The following is a 21,157-nucleotide window of genomic DNA, read 5'->3' on the forward strand; positions in this document are numbered from 1 at the left end:
TTTCATTATGACTGATTTGAATTGGAGTAATTCAAAACTTGAAAAATGCAAAGCCTTTTTTTTTTTGCATTTTTTTTTAAATGCAAATCCCACAGATTATAAAGCTTACAACCATGGAACTATTCTTAGTTCCACTCTTGGTTCCATTGATAATTCTGTGGAATTTACTTATCAATGCAATATGGAATTCCTATCAATTTACTTATAAAGTTCTAGGATTATATTAAGTGACAGGTATTTCTTTTGAAGCATCTTTCATTTGATTTAAGCTCCAAATTTTGCTTTCTGAGACATCTGCATAGCTTTCACTGAAATCAGAACTGACACAGACAGCTGAAAACAGTTTGATTTTGAAAGAAATAGCATACATAGACAAATTTCTCCTTTAAGTAAGTTTAATCAAAGGCAGCACTCTGACAAACTGCACTTAACTAGCTCAAGTTATCCTTTACTGATTACCACTGGAAATTCATCTCACCTTGCATATATTGCAAGATCATCTTCTGAAGGGATATCTGAAAGATTGACTCCATACACATCTTTTGTTGCTTGCACTACATTCTGGAACATAAGAAAGATTCAGACTGAGAATACTGTAACAACATCCAAAGAAAGATTGCTCTTAAAAAAGAACTTCCTTACAAGCCAAACTATAGTTTCAGAAGTGCAGACAAAAACAAACAGATTTCTCATATCCACAGCAATCATAGCTTACACATGTTTTTAAAAGAAAATAATTTATTAAAAATATTAATCAACACATGTATTCAACAACAAAAGAATTCTTGAAAGACATCATCAGCTAAAACAACATATTAGGAGAATAAATTTTATTCATACAACATAATGGTGTAGTTATTAAATTCTGTTCTGTATTGAAACTTAATATAGAATAAGTCATATTTGTTCAGAACATGCTCCCACATTTGCTTTCACATTTCCTGCTGTCAATTCTGCAATAATTACAAACCTCAGGTTGAAAAGAACTATTTTTATTTTATACATTATGCAATCATGTCACTCAACTATAACAAGGAATCAGTGCACATGCAATAGTTCACTAACTGTTTCTAGTGATTCAGTGCTAAACTGAGGGGGGTTTTCTGACATGACATGTGAGTCAAATATAAAGACAATTTTCTCTTAGTTCAAAATGATTCAAAGAACTTCAGAAAGGTTCTAGTCCTGACCAGAAGAATAAATGCATTTTTTATTAACTTCTCAAAGATGTGAACAGAAAGGAACCAGTTTTTTGAGTTCCTCAGATAATAAGGAACGGAATGAATTAACAGTGCAAATTATGACTAAAATTCAATGCATTAGAAGATGCTAATCAGTTGGAATATATTTATTCATATCATTACTAAAAAGTCAGAATAGCTCGCCCAATTTTTAAGCCATTGAAATTCAATATTTCACATCATACTTTGTGTTTACATACACCTTTCATTTAAGCATCTTAAAAATCTAAAAAAACCCCTTAGGTCTCAGTGTTGAAGTGTGTTCAAAACAGAGAGAAAAACTGATGTGAGATAAATTATGCAATAGTAGGAATCAAGAATAAAATTTCAACTTGGATTTTTGTTTGTTTCTAGGTTTTTTAATCTCCTTTGCTGGAGAACATGTATTCTGTCATTCAGAGATAATGGAAAACTTTCAGATAAAATACCTTGTATAAACACAAATAAATAAATGTGCTTGTACTTGCTTAGGAAGAAGACACTATTGCACTATTGAAGGCTGAAAATCCATTACCTGAGAACACACAACCCTAGGGTAAAGACTGAATAGAATCAAAATTTGATTCGAGGAAAAAAAAAAAAAGCAGTGTAATTGTCTGTTGCCTATCAGACACTACATTTTATGCTAAGGTCATAAATACTTAATATTCTTTAGAAGTGATAACATGCACAATCCTATAACCATTTAAATTAGCTGCGGCTTTAAAAAAAACAACCCTGCCAGACAACATAAGTATTTTCCAAATTTCAATAGTATACATTAGCATAACCTTTTGCTATGATACTTTCAATGGTATCCAAAATGGATATCTACAAGAAGGAATTTGAAGAACTATTACATGAACTAATAAAATAGATACTTCTATAATTCTTTATACAACTCAGTATTTTCATTAAATTGGCACCCAAGGGATTCTAACAAAATGGGAGTTATGCTAGGAAAAAAAAGATTAATAGCCCACAACTGCAAATATACATTCTTTCCACCTGACTGGGCAAATTCAATTTATTTCACTATTTTATTCACTGCCATTATCTGCAACCTTAGTAGCAGTAATAGCATAGGACCCGTGTAGTAACATTATCATGCACATTTTTGAAGTTAGTTAATTTTTTTGTTTAAATGCCAGACCACATAATTATGGGACAGCAATTTAAAAGTGTTCACATAAATCAGGTTGAAATTTAGATAGAATGAACATTAATTTACAGTTAATCAACCTAAGCAAGAGGCATTGTCCAAAAGGAATTGCCTGGTATTTCCAAGAGGTGGTTCTCAGGACCTCAGGTTCATATTACATGTCTTTCAGGGGGTTTGCTCCAGGTTAACTCCCATGAACTAGATGTTGATTAAGCAGGTAGATCAAGTACATTCCTGGTGAAAAGGAATCTCATTTACATGCTCCAAGGCCACCTAATGATGTGTGCCAGAGCACAGTAAAGGACAACAATCAGACGTGCACTACTGCTCTGAATTAACACACTAATACAGGTGCATTTTAAATTATGTAATGACCCAAATACCTTCCAAATGCCATAGGTTTCTGACAGTAGTTTTCTTTTTTTTTTAATGTTATTTTCCTTTGTGTTTCACTATTACATGACAAGAAGAACAGAAAAGGTTAACAAACAGTTGCGCTGCAGTTATGCTAATATCTACACAAAAAATTACACTGGAGACCTTTGTCACTAAATTTCTCTGTGCTTTACTTCTGACTGTTTTATAATGCTTTTTTAAGGGAATGTGAATTTTAAGCTTTCTTGCCTAACACAGTAATTTCTTACCTCTGTGATTTTTGTATTGTCTCCTGTATCAGTCACTTTTACTGGAGTTGAACGTTGAGAAACAGCACCTTCATCTTCTTTATCTGTCCCAGAATCATCCTCAGAACTACTTGACACTGCTTCCTCGCTTGGGGGCGGAGGAGCACTAGCAGCTGTTTTACGCTGCAGCACAGTTTCTTCTCTATTATTTTTGTTCCTATTAGAAAAGACAGTGTGTATTTATGAAATCAGCAAGATATTAACAATGAATATTTAGAATTCCTAATCTTGGTTACAATCTTTCCAGGGAAATAAGTTTTAACCTCTGCTGCAACTTTTTGCTCATCTTTTAAAATCCGTGACTGATTTGTCTTCTTCAATCTCTTCTTATTCCAGAGCACTTAAAGAAAGCCCAAAGGATTCTGTCAGCTTTTCTCCACCAATTCTCTGACTCCTTACTTAAATCCCTCCCCACAACTGAATAAATAAAAAGGAATAAAAATAATTGAGACATAATATCTTTGGTTTTCATCTGGGAAAAAGTTTCACTTTCTGATTAATAACAATACCCACTCCAGTAGCTTCCTTAATCTTGGTTCCAAATCTTAATGGTAATGTCACTTTTTTCCTTTATTTTCCATAGCTCTCCTCTCAATTTAATTCTTTAATCAGCAACATTTCTTGATGCAGTATGTATTTCTCACTCAAGAAATTCTAGTGAATATAAAGAGGTGCCTTATTTATATGAAGACCCCAAGATAAAGCATCTCTATGTAAGCAGGCTAGCACTGGATTTAACTGTATGCACTCTGAAAGGTACACATTACTTTGCCCATCAGAAATCATATCAGACTTATGTGCCCTGCATCCTGTCCTACTGGCCACAGGAGAGTATTCAGTTGCAACTTCCTCTCGGACACTGTCACAGTCTTTCAGGGAAGGCAAGTAATGAATATACATTAACTAATGAATAGCCGGTTTATAGACAAATCCCTGGAAATAGGGAAGGAACATCTCTTCCTTGCTGCAGTGACTGTCCCACATATCACTGACAGACACTGTGTCTCATTCTAAAGGAAGACAGCAGCATGCTAAAGGCTGTGAAAAGAGCTCATAAATAGCTCAAATGCTATTTGGAGATGCAGGTCTAGTGCTCTCATCAGCATCACTTGAGCCCTAGTGGAGCACACCAGGACTGTTACAGAGGCTGCCTCTTGAAGTGAAACTCACATAGCAGTTTATGCCTGTACTGAATTAGCTACACTTTATATGCTCAAGGAACATGTATAAACAAGTAGGAGAGTCCTTCAAAGCTTCTGATCTGAGAGCATACCCCACCCACAAGGACATTATTGTATCAGAAAAAAATCTTAGAGCTGAAACAAATGCCTTGGGGAAAATAACACCACAGGCGAATTTGATTTCTGACTCAGCAGAACCTGACATTTCCTTGGACTGAAATGTACAGAAAGTTACGAAGACATAAGCATTCTTTTTAGGGAAAATAAAGGGATTTACCCCATTTTTCTAGATGAGGTGAAGGTCACAAGAAAAGCAGTCCTTTCTGAAAGCTGAGGAATGGAGCAAGTAGCCAAACACTGGTAAGAGTGTTACCCTCACACCCCTCCCAACACATACTCAGCCAAGATCTAAGCGTCCTTGGGACCTGATGCCTACAGACAAAAAGAGGTCACCAAATTTCCTTCAGAAATGTCTCAGATCAAAAGATGGTGACAAATGAGCAAGGCAAAGGTACCGCCTTGTGCAAGGCTAAATATGGGTGAGGTGCAAGAGAGAAGCCATGTTTTGCCCTACAACACAGTCAGTGAAGGGGAAACCTTATAAAGTGATACACAGGGAGTCCTGGAATGTGGCTTTGATGGAGCTGATTCTCTGTCCCACATCAACCCCTAAAAATCACAGCAAAGAGCTTGAATAAAAGTGCCTGAGAAAATTATATAATGGTCAACTATTTAATGGAGTACCTGGAGACAAATTAGTCCAAAATCTGACATTCTACCAAAGCGGAAGAGTAAAGATTATCCTCAAACTACTCATAAACTCAAATTCTTAGCAGAGATAAACTGTGTAACATTGAACAGTCTTCCTGTTTATTCCCAGGGAATCAGTAGCACAAAATGAGGTTCTACTGATGATAAGCACAGTCTACTCTCAACATTTATTGACAATGAGACCCTCAGGGCAAGAGCACATGAGAGTCAAATGTTCTAGCGTTTAACAAAACAGCAAGTTTTCAGAGGAACTTATAATGCTGTAACAGCACAGTAACTACTGACAAAAGGTTTCCTTAATATGAGCTACCGATGAGAGAATGAATTCAGGAAGATTCTGCACAGCCCCTGTGGGACACAGCAGTGGAGCAAATAGAGTAACAAAGCAGGTCCTGGATGCAAAAGCAGCTAAATGAAGCATTTGTTTGTCCCAGCAACTGTTGCTGGATTGTTTTATATATTTTTATCCATAAATATTTTAATAGCATATTTTATCAAAGACTATGCTGAAATTGGCATTTATTGTTGTTTCAGAATACGCACTATTTATGAAAAATTTATCATTTTTTTAAAGGCAACAAGAAAATATGCACCGCTGTCAACTACAATAGAGAACAGAGTTGCCACCACGATGAAGAGATGATCAAATTTTAATAACTTCTGTATATTATTGATAAAATCTTCTCATGGATTTCACTTTGAGGAATCAGAGAAAAAAGAAAATATTAAACAAGTCGAATTAAGAATTCCTAGCATCAAATAAAAATCTCAGATTAGATGTGATTTTCAAAGTGTACAATTCTGCAGTATAACACCAATGAATTTTTTATTTTCCATGTAACAGAATATTCTTCACAGACACACACATAAGAGTTTATATATTTTCATTACTATTAAACCAGAACAAAATGTCTGATTTCACACTTACCCTAACACAGATTTTCCAGTTTCATCAGGTTTACGAACAGTGAATGGACTTGGATCAATTCCCACATTCTTAGGCATAAAATCTCTGCCAAAATAGAAAGGAAAAAGTGTTTATGAACAAAGTGCAACACATAAAATGTTTAAATTTTCTGGAAGAACCACCTCTAACATCTACCTGGGAAATAAAGAGATATCAAATTCTAACTTTATAATTTCAAGTTGATGTACACATAACCTTGGTATTTAAAAAACTTTCAGTTGCATTATTTAGTTCCATAAAACATCTACAAGTATCACCACTTGCCAAAGATGATAAAACATCGTGCTCCATTCCTGTGCTGAAGAGGCCTAATAACTCAGTGCGTCATACACTGTTTTCAAAATGGTGCCAACACACAAATTGGGTCAAACAGCTACATGAAACATAATCTGCCTGGAAATCTTTAGTCAAATCATGATTCAGATTATGCTCCGAATAGCCAGCTGACTGCTGCCAACAAAAAAACCCCAAAAATATCCGACCAGCTGTGAGAACCAGATGAACTGAAAAAAACAACTGCAAAATGAGAGCAGAACAATGAGAAAACAGTTGTTTTGAAAGTAGCTTCTGTGATCTGAATCAACAGAGAAAAGTTCATCTCTCAGGCATCAAGTGCCCAGACACTAGGCACTCCATAACAAAAAATAACTGGAAATCTAATTGCTATTTTAAGAGATTTTTTTGGAGTAACATTTCCATGTAGCATTGTGATTTAGTTTCAAGAACTTTGCTAAATTTGAAATGACACATATTTAACCTAATAAATCAAATGCATATTTAATTCACACCAAATCACACTAAATCCATTCAAGGATTTAGAGTCACAAATCATCCCAGCATACCGTGTAGAATTGGTCATTGCCAAGCAGAAGGTCTCATCAAAACTGCTCAACTCATATGGCCTAAAAAACTCATTGTGGATATCAATTTCCTCTTCATATTTGTGGAATTTCTTCACTGTCAACTTGCGTCTGTTTTCAGTACATGTCACTGAGGGGGAAAAAAATAATCTTTTTACTAGCAATTACTGACTCTTGCAAAAAATCTAATCAAACAGTAGCCTGCTCACCTAGCCACCACACCAGGCAATTTTTTTCCTACAGTCATATCCCCTCTGAGACAAGGAAATATGACATGAAGAAGATTCATTGCACATCTTTAATAAATATGCATTATCAACCACTGTAATTTGATTTCACTTCATGATGACAACTCCTAATAAAACATGCTCCACAGCACCCCAGAGAAATAAGACACACCAGCTATACTGTGTCATCTGTGACAGGAATAGGACCACCAGCACAGACTATAAATATATGCTAATAGACAAGAAAAAAAAAATCAAGTGTGCCCTGGCTCACAAACATATGAAGGTCAAGTTTTAGCCACTTAGGCAGATCTTGCAACCACCTGCAACTGAAAAATCATATCTCCTTGGAGGGGCAGGGGGTGGAGAAGTATTCAAGAAGCCATTATGGAAACACTCTTTTTTTCAGACTTGGGATCTAAAACAACTAAAAAGCATTTGTGACTAAAACTTCTTTTTCAAGATACTCTGCAAGACAAGGAGCAAATATAGGTCCTACCTTCATCAAAAGGAAGAGGCAAATGCTTTAGCACACCTGAGGTCCACCAGTAAGTATAGCTGTACAGCAAAAACAGAAACACAATTGATACAGGAGATTGGATCTTGTACCCAGCCCATCCATACAGTGTCACTTCAGCAAACATTGCTGAATTGGAGGGAGGATTTCAACAGGCCCCTGTGCAACTATTTTGCTCTTAAATCAAGAAATTTAAATACATGAAACTCAATACAGGTATGGACAGAAGAGTGGTTTTGTTTCATTAAAAAAAAATACATTTCAGGTGCCTACCCCTACAGCACTGAAAATTAATGTACTGATGCCTTAGTACATATCAAAAGTATTTATGTATTTCTCTTGTTTTGGTCTTTGGAGAGTGGGAGGATTGGGGGGAAGGCATCCCCTCCCAGATGTTATACAGATCCCAAAATTTAGGAAAAATGTATGAAGAAGTGAAGGTCAATGATAATAAGATCTGATGACTGTCAAAGCAGCTGACTTCTACACAAATAAATAAATTTTGATGTAACAGCTGTCATAAGTCTGAGACCTGGTGGCATATCTAACAGCAAAATTCAAGCCCTGCTGATAGCTTATTCAGGATTTCTGTAAAACAACAAAGGAAGTCAAGCAACATGCATAAAACAAAGCATGTTTTAGCTTTCATTTATGTTTACACATTTTTATTGTCTCTTCTCAAATATACTTTAATTTCTTATCTGATTTATTCTGATAGTTTCTTCTATTTCATTACATGGAATGAAAACAAAATTGTCTTCATTGATTTTTATTTCAAATACTTGTGTATTCACAATACTGTGAGGGCTGTAATCAGTATTAATATGGTTATCTCCTACTCCTGTCAATGTAGCCATCTGCAGCAGACACAATGGGTGTATTCCCATGGCCAGGGATAGGCTTGTTAGTTGGATTTAGGAGATGGTACAGGCAGGAAAACACACTTCAATTCCAAGAACTGTGTATATGCTAGACAATAAGGAATGAATTATGCCTGATGGCTCTGCCTCTTCTCAAGGTACTATGCTAGTAAGCAATTTTCTCCACTATCTTCAGAAATGACGCACACATCCACTTTTGTTGCCTGCATAAATGATAAGTTACATGGCAACACAAAGTCTCCTTTTCCATATTCCTTTCACGTGAATCATTAATTATATAGAAGTAAGATATGAACCTTATTAAATATCTTCCTCCTGATGAGGAGGCAATTACAATATAGGAAAAGCACAGATAGTCAAAGAAGTTTCAATGACAGGAAACATCATCTTCCTTCTCCTATACCCTTGATTTCATTATGAGTGTCATTATTTGTTTTGCTGCTGTGCTCAAGGAACCTGAAAGAGGCACTACACAGACAGACAGGGAAAAGTTACACAAAGAACTTGTCCAAATGTTTGGTAGAAACAAAAAATCACTTAGAGGAGGCTTTTTTCACATATTTATTTCACCTAGTTATTACAGGAAGGTGTAATTTTATTCACATAATGAAACATCTTGATTGTATATTATAACTGCTCAGAAGAAATTCTGGTTAGAATGAAAGGTAAAAATAATTAACAAGCAAATGAAGAGTATCAATATTTCTTTTTAATATTCCACCTCATTTGAGAACAGTACGTGTGACAAATAAGAGATGGCCTGTTTTAACAGAGTAACAGATGAAAGCGAGACAAGAACATTTGCATATTTGCAATATATCAGCTGAATTAATTTTAGACATACAATAATGTTCAGAACAAGTAGTTGAGAAAATTAATCTTGCATGTTTAATGTATGCCTGAAATAGCACTTGGTTGTATGGCTCATACAAGCTACCTTTAAGAGAAGCCTCAGGAGACAATACAAGAGGAGTGAAATTCAGAAAGAGCCATATCATGTGCCAGCTGCTGCAACAGGTTAACACAACAAGCAGCCAACAGGGACTGATCACACTGGTTAAACACCTGCAGTTTTGCCCAGACAAAAACCTAAATGCAGATATTCAGATCTGTCATTTTTACTAAAGGGCTCTACAGCTCACAAAATTAATAAAGATAAAACCAACAAAAATCCTAAGAGATTGTTTAGTTGACAAGTTGAGTACTGTCTGTTTTGTTAAAATTGAATTTTTTTAAATGCACAGTATTCATAGTCTTCAAAAAAGAATTTCCCTCTGTGAAGCAATTGAATTACTCTAAAATTTTATACTTTATTTCTTCTGTATATTACCATGCAACTACAGTGGAATGCAAATGCAGAAAAATTGTCTTCAAAACAGGTTAGACATAGGCTGAAAGGAAGGTAGAAAGTCATGGGTTTCTTAGTATGCACAGCTGCAGACTAAATGCAGTATATAGAAAAAGAAATGTTATCCTTTTCATATAATCTTAAATTCAACCATTAATAAATCTGAAAATGAAGAACGCACCTATATATTGCTTAATGAAACTCTAGTAACTGTAGTTCAGTACAACACTGAAGCATTTTACACTGAAGGATAGAATTTCATATGAAATTAAACTTATTTTTAAGTACCACAGGAAAATAACATATTAAACAAATCCTTTGAAACACCAACATTCAGCATTTTTCGGTAATCTCTTGAAGGCGTTTTTTAAGCTTTTGTATAAACATAAAAAACAGTAAGCAAGTTTTTGACAGGCTGGCCTAATTATTTGGTTAGCAATGTGTATTTTTTACAGTGTATTAGAGCAATACCAAAAAAAACCAAAAAACAAAACAGCAAAATACCTTTGCCTGGTCTGTGAGAGACTGAGGGTGTTCTTGTGATGCAAATAAAAATCAGTGGGAAGTTCCCAGAGATGTGGCTTTCCTTCTGCAGGCTTGAACACTCCCAGAAAGAGATTGATAGAATCTTGCCTGTCTGCATCTGTTAGACAAGAGGCACAGTTAACACCAGGAGCACAACACAGCTCCAGCCCATTCAGACACTGCTTCTCTTTGCACATCAGGGACAGAGTGTCTGTGTTCTGTGACTGCTGCAGGCTTAAAGCAGCACCATAGAACTTCATTTACAGCAGAGCAGCACCATGGAACTTCATTTACAGCAGAGCTGCTACACTGCAGGACACGTGGGGCTGGTACCAACTCTGCCTCTACCCTCGGCTTCTCCCCCAGGCTTGGCAGGAGTCAGACCTCACACTGCAACTCTGTCCCTCACATGTGTGTGTGCAGCACATGCATGGATTAAGGCATGTTTCAGGAAATCTGACATACCTTAGTGAATTTACTGCAGCCTAAATAACTGAAAAATGACTTGATGAAATTAAACAATATCCATACAATACAAGTTTCCAACAAAACATACAAATGATGAATTCTTTAGGATTTTTTTTGCCAACACACAGTAAAATGATTAAATTTCACAAACATCTTTTAGTAATTTGGACTTATTTCCTGTTGGCTTAAATAATCAATTTAGCTTGTCATATTCTAAGCTCCACCAAATTATCACTTGATACGTGTCTTACCTTTTTCTCATCCATACAGCTTAATTAGTAGTAATTATCCTCAGAGCATTGAGTCAACAGATGAAAATACTTTCTTACAAGAATAGATTATTTTTAGATTAATGTATTTTGAATGATAGACAAGAAGCAATGAGTGGCTAAGAGACATATTTAGGAAGCAGTGATAGTAGGCCTCTTTCAACCCTGCTCTGAATCTTATATACTGTATGACCCCAAGGGAACCACTAAAATTTTAGGAGTCTATTTAATTCAGGCAAGTAAAATACACAAGCATTAAAAAAATGTTTTCTCAGATCAGAAACACAAGGAAATGCTGATTCATGAACTAGCTAGCCCTAAGATTTTTATATGCATTTTAAAGGATATATGATTGACAGCAACAATAATAAATGCAGTGTAGCAAAGCAGCATCTTGTTCTAAAACTGCTTCCTTTTTCTCTTCTTTCTTAGAAAACTTAAAGAATAAAATTATCTCTCTCAATGTGCCACATTAACAAGCTAGTTGTTGCCCTCTAAACAGGCAGTGTTGGACAGTGAACCTTTAAATTTAATTGAAACAAATATTTTAAAACTCCATACTAAAAATGCAACAAAGTAAATATGACATTGAATGTTACATTTCAACAATGTCATCTTCAAACACAAGGAAAACACACAGCACCAAAAATATTTGCCTCAAATGGGATCAAATACCAAAATCGTAAGTAAATTGGGGAAAGTGTGCAGTACCTTTAAGAAAATTTCATTCAAGGACAGTATTGACTTCAGTAAAGACTAATGTCTGTCTGTGTGTTTTCCTACAAGTTCATTGAGATGACAAGAGGGACTTTATTTATTTCTAAATTTTTTCTTCTTTTTGTAACATCTTTTTAGAACAAATTCTTTTATTACCAGAAGACATACATATCATGACAATACTTGCAAACAGACCACAACCCCAAATGTGAACCTTGAACTTTGCTCAGATTTCTACCTAGCCATTTCAGTGGCTGGCATAAACAGCTCAGAAATCTGTTCCATCTTCTATGTCACAGTACAGGTGACTGTAAGTGTGCTACATTTGGCTCAAAAGAATTGATGAAGCCAGACTTTATTGCCAATGCAAGCAATAACAGACCACATCACTGAAATAACAATTTCTCCATTTCCCATTTAGTTTGGACAAATATGATACACAAATTATGTGATCTACATTCAGAAAAGTTATTCTGAATGGTGCACTCTCAACAACACAACAGCAATAATTTCAGCCAAAGAAAATAGAGATTACTGAAGTATTTCTAGCCATTGTCCAACTCACTGTTTTAAAGTTCACAGTCTCTAAATAATTGCAGTCTGCTAAGACTAAGAAAAAAAGGTACTTCCACCCCTGGCTATGCAACTTGTGTGAGAAGGAGTAATAGCGGACTGACAGAATATTTATAACATGGTAGCACTCAGTGTTTGTACTTCTGACATGTCTTAGACCATCCTTTGATCATTCTTGTAGATCTTTTGCAAGACTTCTAAACACACCACAGTTGTGTTTTTATTTTTCGTAAGATAAGGCTCAGCATTTTTCAAAGAAGTTTTCCCCTTAGCAATGTTGCCCAGAAGTAGAACACTCAGTGTCCAACTAATAAGTGATATGAGCTAATAAAGGAATAAATTAATGTTTTACATCTTATTTAACTGAAAAAAACTAGCTTTTTTACTTGGTTTTTGAATTTAATTTTGCCTTTTCTACCACAGACCAAACAGTTTGCAGTTCCTATTTACAAAAAACAATTACACGCATTACAGCTGGCTTTGTTTTGAACTCTCAGAAACAACACAAGAAATACTCCACATGAAGCCTTCTACCCTTCTACTTCTAACTGGTTTAGATTTACCAGTTTCCTTATATTTGCTGGAGACATTCTGTCCAACATTTTAAAATTCTGTAACACCTACCTGCTTCTCTACTGATCTACAAATGTCACTGACAGATGCAGTGCTACATGTGTGCATTTTCTAAATAAATGGCTGCATGCGACAACAGGATAAGTAAATAAATCATCAAATCAGAATACCTATTTGACATGTTACTAAATTATTTGGAAATTATAGTACAGAGGAACTCTGTCATAAGGTCATAGTGTAGATTATTGAGACCTCATGAGTAAGATGCTTTGTAAACAATGGCTTGAAAGAAAGCACTTAAATTTACCTGAGAAAGCATTACTGTAGTATCTTGAGAGTGTTTGCATAATATCTTTGGAATGCTGAGTCCATGGAGCAATCTTTCTATAAGTTTTTACTCTGTGGACAAGCTGAGAGCCTCCATACTGCAGAGAAAGTGTGTCCCCATGATCTTCATATAATTCTTCAAATAATCTGAAGGAAAAGCAAAATGTGTTATCTGTGAAACTCCTGAATATAATTTTTTAAAGAAAAGATAGAATCTTTCTACAAGTGCAATACAATTTCTTTGCCTCTATTCAGATAAATATGTGAAAATTTTATTCAGACATAATAATTACTGGGAAGGTTTAGACTTTGAGATTTTCATTACTTTTTGATATAAAAGCAGAGGTTCCTGCAGAGCATGCAGTTTTGTAGATTCAGGAAGAAGATTAACATGTCCTCCTTCTTAATGGGGAGAAAATAAACTATATATCTTCACTAATCAAGGCATGTTTAATACATTAAAAGGGACAGAACACATCAATATCTCAAGGCTACATTTTCTGTTAAGAATGAAGTTAGCATAACCTTCCAAAAAACTCTGTTACAATAATGATGAAACAAAGGTACAAAATGAATAAACATGACTTATAAGGAAAGTGTAACAATTGCTAGGGCTGGAAAATCTTGATGTAAGCAGAAAGCAAAAAGAATTGGCTAAGATTTGACTTGAACAAGGAGAGCTGGTTAAAAAGTCCTCTGGCATCAAGAAGTTGACACTATCCAAACTGGGACCAGTCCAAATAGCAAAAATTAAACAAGCTTCCTATCAATGACAAAAACAAGACAAAAAGTGGCTATCTTAAGGAGATGGTGCTCAGTCTAAAAGATAAGAGACTGGAAGGTGCTTCTCAGAAATGGAGACTATGGCCTTGCTTGAGCAAGACAATGACAAGAATGACATTTATGCTATAAAAGACTGGCAGTCTAGTTAAGAGGCAAAAAAACCCCAAACCAGAACAAAACAAGCCCCATCACCTCCCCAGGTGAAATGAAATGAAAAAGGGAATGAAAAAGTAAACCCTGTCATTAAACCTGTTGGAATGTGTTTGACATCAGACAAAGTAACTCAGGTATCTACATGTAATACCTGCAGAACAAAGAAGTCCTTGAGGAGTGAGGAAGTTAGAAACAAACAATTTTTTTTTTTTTATTTAAAAAAAAGCACCAAAAACAAGACAACATGAGCATTCCCCTCATCAAGTTTCCAACAAAAGGGACAGTATTGCATATGTAACCTAGCAACCATCTGACTGAAGTTCTCCTGGAAAGGAGCTGGATGAAGAACACTTATCTGAGAAGCAAATCAATTTCTGTAAAAACGAAATAGCTGTCCAGCAAATCTTCTGTCCAAAGTCAAGTACAATAAGATCAATTAGGAGGAAACATCTGCTAAGTAACTTTAAAAAACAGAGGAAAAACCCCAAAAGGACAAAAAAAAAAACAACAAAACAACCAAAGAAATAACCCCAAACCCACTTGCCTCCACAGAAATTGTTCAAAGAACACAACACTATGTACGAGAATCTCATTTGTTTGTTTGGGTTGGGTGGATTGGTTTGTTTTTGTTTGACCAATAGCCCCAGGAGGCTGCACAGCAACTGGTATTGGCAGCAGGAATTATTTATTCCCAGAGGTAAACGTGCAGCTCCCAGCAGCTGGGACATGGTGGATCAGAGGCACTGCTAGCACACCCAGGAAGCCACCAGTGGGTGCTCTCCCTGGCCACCAGGCAGAGGCCAGGAGGCACCCACCTGCACAGTGAACCAACATGCTGCAGGTAAGGTGGTTTCTGCAGCACATACCAGCTCCAGGCAAGTGCTGGAAACTAATGGGAAAAAAGAGAAGGAGCTGAAGGTATATCTAAAGTGAAGGGGACTGAAGCCCAACTACTTGTGGTTCCTGTATACAAATCAGGTCTCCATGCTCTAAAACTATCAAACCACTAGTTAAAATCAGCAATGAAGCCATAAGTTTCACAGTAACAACAACAGCTCAAAGGAATAAAGCACAGCACCTTAAAGACTCCTACATTAATTTCTGAAGCATGTGTACAAGTTAAGCATCTTAGCTCACCCTGACCCCCTAAGCATTTCAATACAAATGCTGGGTTTTCATAAAGAGTTTAAGGATGCTTCTACAAGTATCATCGACATTTGATCTCAAAGAACAATTTTGCCAAAAAACTTTTCTTCAATAAATCAAAAACCATGAAATCTTCCCAAAGAAAAAGTAGGAAATAGCAAGGTAAGATGTACTTCTATACAATTATCAGTTTGGTATTCTCCATGAAAGTATGTATTTACTTCACTTTTCACTCTCAGTCAGCATTTTGCCTCAAGCAATTGAAACAAGTGTAAAAGACTGGGGCAGAGGTTTTCTGAAACTTATTTCAAAGGAAAACACATCTCTTTAAGTTTAGGCATATAAAAAGGATGAAGTCAAGGAGTTATATCATAAGACTGATTAATATTCTTTTCCAGAAGATCGAACTTTCAGCATGACAGGATTTTCTCAAGATTTCAAGTATCAAAGACATTTTAAACTTGGATGAATAAACATGAAATCATTCCAGCAGAAATAACTATACGCTTCTTCTACATGGACATAATTCTCCATAATCTCTTGACTCAAAATTAAAAATTAAAACCATGACACACTCTATTAATCTATCTTACCTTACAGCATCTGTATCAAATTGTAAATTTGGTTTATCAATCAATCCCAATGAATACAACTGGTAGGCCAAAGCACATTTCCCCACCATAAACTGGGCTGTGTTAGTGCGATCTAAACAGTCCACACAGTTGGTTCGGAGGACTCCAGTCTGGTAAAGCAATCCAAATAAGAGATTTATCTTAATCAACAAATTACTACACTCATGATTATTACTTTTTTACTAATATCTAATTCTTATCAAATCTCAAATTATGTCAAATTTTATCTGCTCTGCTGTTTATCTGCCCTCAAACATATCCCAGTGATCAGCCAGTACATGAATGGTCACATGTTCTCTAACTTTTAAGAAATACAAAATTATGAATGGCAAGTCAAAGTTACTAATGCTTCTTAAGAATATGCCCTGTGTTCAGAGAATGTAACCCTAACATTCAGGTATAAATTTGATGCTGTATGGTTTGCAGTTTAGTCAATACTTTTCTGACCTTACAGGAAGACATGTTTCTAGTTGTATTTTCTTTTAGTGCTGGAAACTGTAACAATGTACAGAATATTCAGCACTGGTGAAAATGTCAGTAACCCATACTCATGTGTATGAATATGTTAACAGGGTTAAGTATGTGCTTATTCCTCACTTCTTCTGTAGAACGTTTTATGACACAGTTTGCTAAAATGCTGCTGGTTTAACTTTCACAGCACTGGTAACATTACAGACTGAACAGTAATGGAAACCAGTTTAAAATACAAACATTTCTCAGACTAAGTCCAGCAAAGATGCAATTCCAACACCACAAGGTTTTGGGGTACCATGCAAGAACTTAAGGCCCTAATTCCCAATTAGATTTCTAGGAAGGACAGCCATAATAATGTGTACTATAAATATTAATTTAAGAGCAGTCTGTGAGTGACCAATCAGGCATTTAAGTGAAATGATTCATCATTCTTTGGGAACGCTGGCCTACATCACTATAACTATGAACTAAAAAAGTATATTTTAGTACCTGCAAGCGACCAGTGGAAACAACACAACCTCCCAGTTCATTCCACCTGAAAAAGAAACAAAACAGAATGACTTTCAAATTATTTCATAAAATAACAGATCGAATAATGTATTGATCTACTCAGTGACAAATAGTTACTTCTGGATTTTCAGCTATTAAAGAGACTTCATCTGCAGCAGTCTAAGCAAATACAGTTTCTATTTTTAAAAAAAAAGTTTTAAATTTTGTATTTATAAAACTATAAAATCCACTGGTTAACAACAAACTCAGTAGCATTTAGACGACAATTATCTTATTAGTATGCTTCAAAAGAAGACACTTAGTAATTCCCAAATTAATAAGTCTTAAAATAACAAATAATTTAATAAACATAGAAATTCCAAACAGCTTTCAAAGGAATAGGTGCTATTCATTATGCATCAAATAAATTATAGGTACTTTTCATCTGGACGCAAGATGCTGCAGTAGGAATCAGGTCGATTTACAAAAAATCCAGTCTTCTTCACTACACTCTCTGCAATCACATTCAGTCTGTCAAGGACATTGCAAAGTTTGCTGAGGAGAGGGGAAATAAAAAAAAGAGACAGTCAAGATACATTAATACTAAAAAAAAAATCTCACTACATAAAAAGTTTTTCCATAACAAAAATTATTTAAAAACAGGCCCATATTACAGCTTTATCAATTCAACAATAATTATGTCTATGGTTTTCTTAGATTTTACAGAAACAGAGTCTCTGTTTCTGTCAAAGAGTATCTCAGACTGTATCTGAGCAATTTTGCTTCTTTTTGATAAAAAATATTATATAAACTAGAAGCAGAAGACATAAAAAAACCCTAAAACTCCTTGATTTTTACATCACACAGATTTTTTCCTACCAAACTTTCTGTGATTCAAAAATATGAATGAGGCAGAAAAGGATGTATGATAATCCTGAATCACATTCCCTTGTTTTGTTTGCAAGTTGCTGTTTTGTTCAGTAACATTTGCTTCCACATGTGCATTGCAGCTACAAGCACTAGTACAGACAAGACTTCTACCTTTTAGTGTATTTGGCCATATCCCAGGGTATATATATAATTGCATGCTCTGGGGGTAAGAACTGGTTGAGGTATGTCACAGCAGCAACAAGTTCTTCACTGAGAATCCTTTCGTGCTTTCTTTTTTCACGTTCCTTTAGCAAAAAGAAAAGGAAATTTAACATCAAAATTTTCATTAACAAACATATATAACCCATTCACATGCACAGGTACATGTATGCATACGTAATGGAAATCAAAAGTGGAAGCTGTAACAACAGCAGGCAGTTCTTCATAAATAGTACAACTAAAATAAGAACAGAAAAGAAAAAAATTGGAATACTCTAGGTTTTTAACAATCATTTTGTATTAGTAGTAAAAGTCACCTGTTTCAACTGTGCATAATCATTGGCTGAAAAATGGTATGCTGTAAGCGTAAAGAAGAAAACACAGAAATAAAAGAGGTCATGTAGATGAAATGAAGAACCACAAAAGAGAAGCAAAAACACAGGCAGAAAGGGAAGCATGCCATTCAATTGTGGAATAAAGGAGGACAACAGGAAATTCTTCTCCATTACTGGCAGGAGATGGCAAACAACAGCTCCCATTTCCCAGTCTTGCAATACTTTTTGAAAATTAGAATTGCGTTGTCATTGCCTGAATATAACATTTGTTTTCACAGAACCACATAACGGTTCTTAAGGTCATCTAGTTCCAACTTCACTTTGAATGGAAGCATACTATTTCAGTAGTTTTTAGTGCTAAATTAAATTTAGTGGTAAATTTATTTGGACTTAGATTTAATGTGTAATAGCAAAAACCTGAATAGAGCAGTGAAAGATTAGTGCAAGAAATCTCTAAACATGGGAAATTTGGTTTTTGAAGGGCTGTAATGGAGGCAGAGTTATGTACCATATCCTGTAGGATTTATGAAGAAAATATTCCACTTGTAAGCTAATATTAGTTTTAGAATATAACCAAAATTACACAGCGACTCTACAGAAAGAAGCATAATATTAAAAATCAAACACATAGAACATATTCAAAATATTGTACCTTCACAAGATTCAATATAATAATGGGAGAGCCAAATCTCTGAAGCATTTGGTCAAAGTGAAGAGCAGCAACGTGTGCATAAGGATCTGCTTGGTCCACTGAAACAAACATAAATTGAAGAAGATAAGTGAGCTGTAGAATTTTCCCTTAATAGTACCCCTCACAAAAGATGCATTAATTCTCTGGTAGTGATGGCACAGTTAAATACTTTCCCCTTTTTTCATGCAAAAGCTGTTAAAAAATATTCCCTTTGCCAAATTGCAGGCAACTTCTTAAATTTTCATGAAATGCTTATACAGCACAATTATTCTGGCCCCATTAATCTCAGCCCAGACATCTTCCACCATTTTCAAAAGGTTTAATATTTTATCCACAATACTAAGATCAATGTAGCTAAATTCACACACAAAGTAACAAAAAGGAAACTCACATCTTAAACAGGGATCTTTCCTATTTAATTTCTGAATGTGAAGTCTAAGATGGAGATTTTTTCCTTAACTTTTAACTTTGAATTATGGTTTCACAAAGCACAAGTGAACAGACAATTTGTTCATTTTTGCAAATTCAGTTTTCACTTATTCTCTCAGATGTTCCTTTAGGACACAGCACTAACCATAATCTATCACAAAGAATAATTTGTACACACGTGTTATGGGTGGCTTAGGCATCATAGTTGAAATATCTTGAGACCAGTACAGAGGGACAGACCCTCGAACCTGAACATAGGAAGAATAACTCCCCGCAGAAAATGACATAACTGAAGCATCATAAAGTATTTGTTCAGTTTCCACTTCATTAGCAACATCTCCCTAAACCAAACAGAAATACACATATGATGTAGACATGACATTCAAAGCTGCATGCAGTACAGAGAATTGATCATTACAAACAGAGCACAATTAAACTGTGAGACACTGAACCACAGTATTGAGAACAACACCAAAGGTTAAATTCCCATTTGTCCCAAATGAATATTACTATTTTTTAATTTTTTCCCTCAGTTTGAGAAATAACATTATCTCTAAGTGTAAAAAATCCAAACAAGTGCCAAAAAAACAAGTGGCAAAAATCAAAACAATTCAGAACTACTAAATCTATTATTTTAGGAACAATTTTATTATGCCAACGAAAAATGTAATGATACCTGTGATAATATCATCTAATAGCAAAATTTATAGCCAAACCCTTAACAACCCTCCAAACCATTTCAGCTCTTCAGTCAGTCAAGTTCAAGCTTTCATACTGGGGAGGGGCAGGAGGAAACAACCCCTAAAATCATATTTGATTTACCTCACAGTTTGAGCCTCGTTTCAGAAAACGTGTTCCAGCAAATTTGCTTGATCTTCTGGCTATCAGAGTGACATATATAGGGCGGCCATATATTAACAATTCTTGAAAGAGAAGTTAAGGTTTACATGTCACATCCAATTTTTTGTTCACTTACTTTATGCACGCAAAAGTAAGGTCTAACAAAAGTGTATGAAGCCTATATATCTGATTTACTAAAATCACCTTAACAGTGGTGAGTATCACTTCCAGACTTACTTTGCAGCTGGAAGAGAACATTGCCGTTTCCAACAATCTGTTTTAAGAATTTGAAAAGCAAATCTACATTGCAATACTTCACCCACTTTTCAGAACCTACAGAAGAGAAGCAGCCTTTCTATTTTATGAAATTACAATGGAGATGAAATAGATACAAGATACACCTAGCACTGCAAATGTTGCCTTAGTGAATATTGGGATTAAAACTTCAGAGCTTCATTTTCAGGTGAAGTATATTAGTCATCCTCTAATTATTTGTTTGGAAAAATATACAAATTTGCAACCACTTAAGTAACAATAACTGAAAGCCAGCGGCAAACACACTATGGATGCAGTGGTGGTTTTTTTACAATCTTTTTCCATTTTAATAAAACCAAACAGAATTAGAGCCTAGTGTGACTACCATTGCTTCCTCAGCATTAGGGAGGCACAAGAAACAGTTAAGAAGATATTTGCTCACTCCTGCAGCTGCAGGCACAATGTTGGTGGTCAGATTCACCTTTCATTAATTAAATGAAATAGTGGTATACAAAAACAGATCTAGCTTTTTGTCTGGGGACTAAGCCAATGAGCAATAGTCTTACAATCAT

At 35.2% G+C, this 21,157-nt stretch overlaps 1 protein-coding gene across 2 annotated transcripts in view; it reads right to left on the reverse strand.

The window, feature by feature from the left end:
- FIG4 (FIG4 phosphoinositide 5-phosphatase) overlaps window positions 1-21,157 on the reverse strand; it is a 50,710-nt gene that overhangs the window by 8,921 nt on the left and 20,632 nt on the right. For both annotated transcript variants that reach the window (XM_041414906.1, XM_041414907.1), the window contains 14 exons: window positions 20,313-20,413; window positions 19,669-19,831; window positions 19,023-19,120; window positions 17,988-18,121; window positions 17,385-17,501; window positions 16,947-16,992; window positions 15,945-16,093; window positions 13,250-13,416; window positions 10,322-10,460; window positions 7,571-7,629; window positions 6,827-6,974; window positions 5,946-6,029; window positions 3,027-3,222; window positions 479-561 (listed from right to left, as the gene is read on the reverse strand). In XM_041414906.1, the coding sequence (XP_041270840.1) occupies window positions 479-561; window positions 3,027-3,222; window positions 5,946-6,029; window positions 6,827-6,974; window positions 7,571-7,629; window positions 10,322-10,460; window positions 13,250-13,416; window positions 15,945-16,093; window positions 16,947-16,992; window positions 17,385-17,501; window positions 17,988-18,121; window positions 19,023-19,120; window positions 19,669-19,831; window positions 20,313-20,413 (1,684 nt within the window). The remainder of the gene's footprint in view (window positions 1-478; window positions 562-3,026; window positions 3,223-5,945; window positions 6,030-6,826; window positions 6,975-7,570; window positions 7,630-10,321; window positions 10,461-13,249; window positions 13,417-15,944; window positions 16,094-16,946; window positions 16,993-17,384; window positions 17,502-17,987; window positions 18,122-19,022; window positions 19,121-19,668; window positions 19,832-20,312; window positions 20,414-21,157) is intronic.

The sequence above is a fragment of the Onychostruthus taczanowskii genome, unplaced genomic scaffold (assembly GCF_017590055.1).
Source record: "Onychostruthus taczanowskii isolate IOZ18803 unplaced genomic scaffold, ASM1759005v1 scaffold48, whole genome shotgun sequence".
NCBI lineage: Eukaryota > Metazoa > Chordata > Aves > Passeriformes > Passeridae > Onychostruthus > Onychostruthus taczanowskii.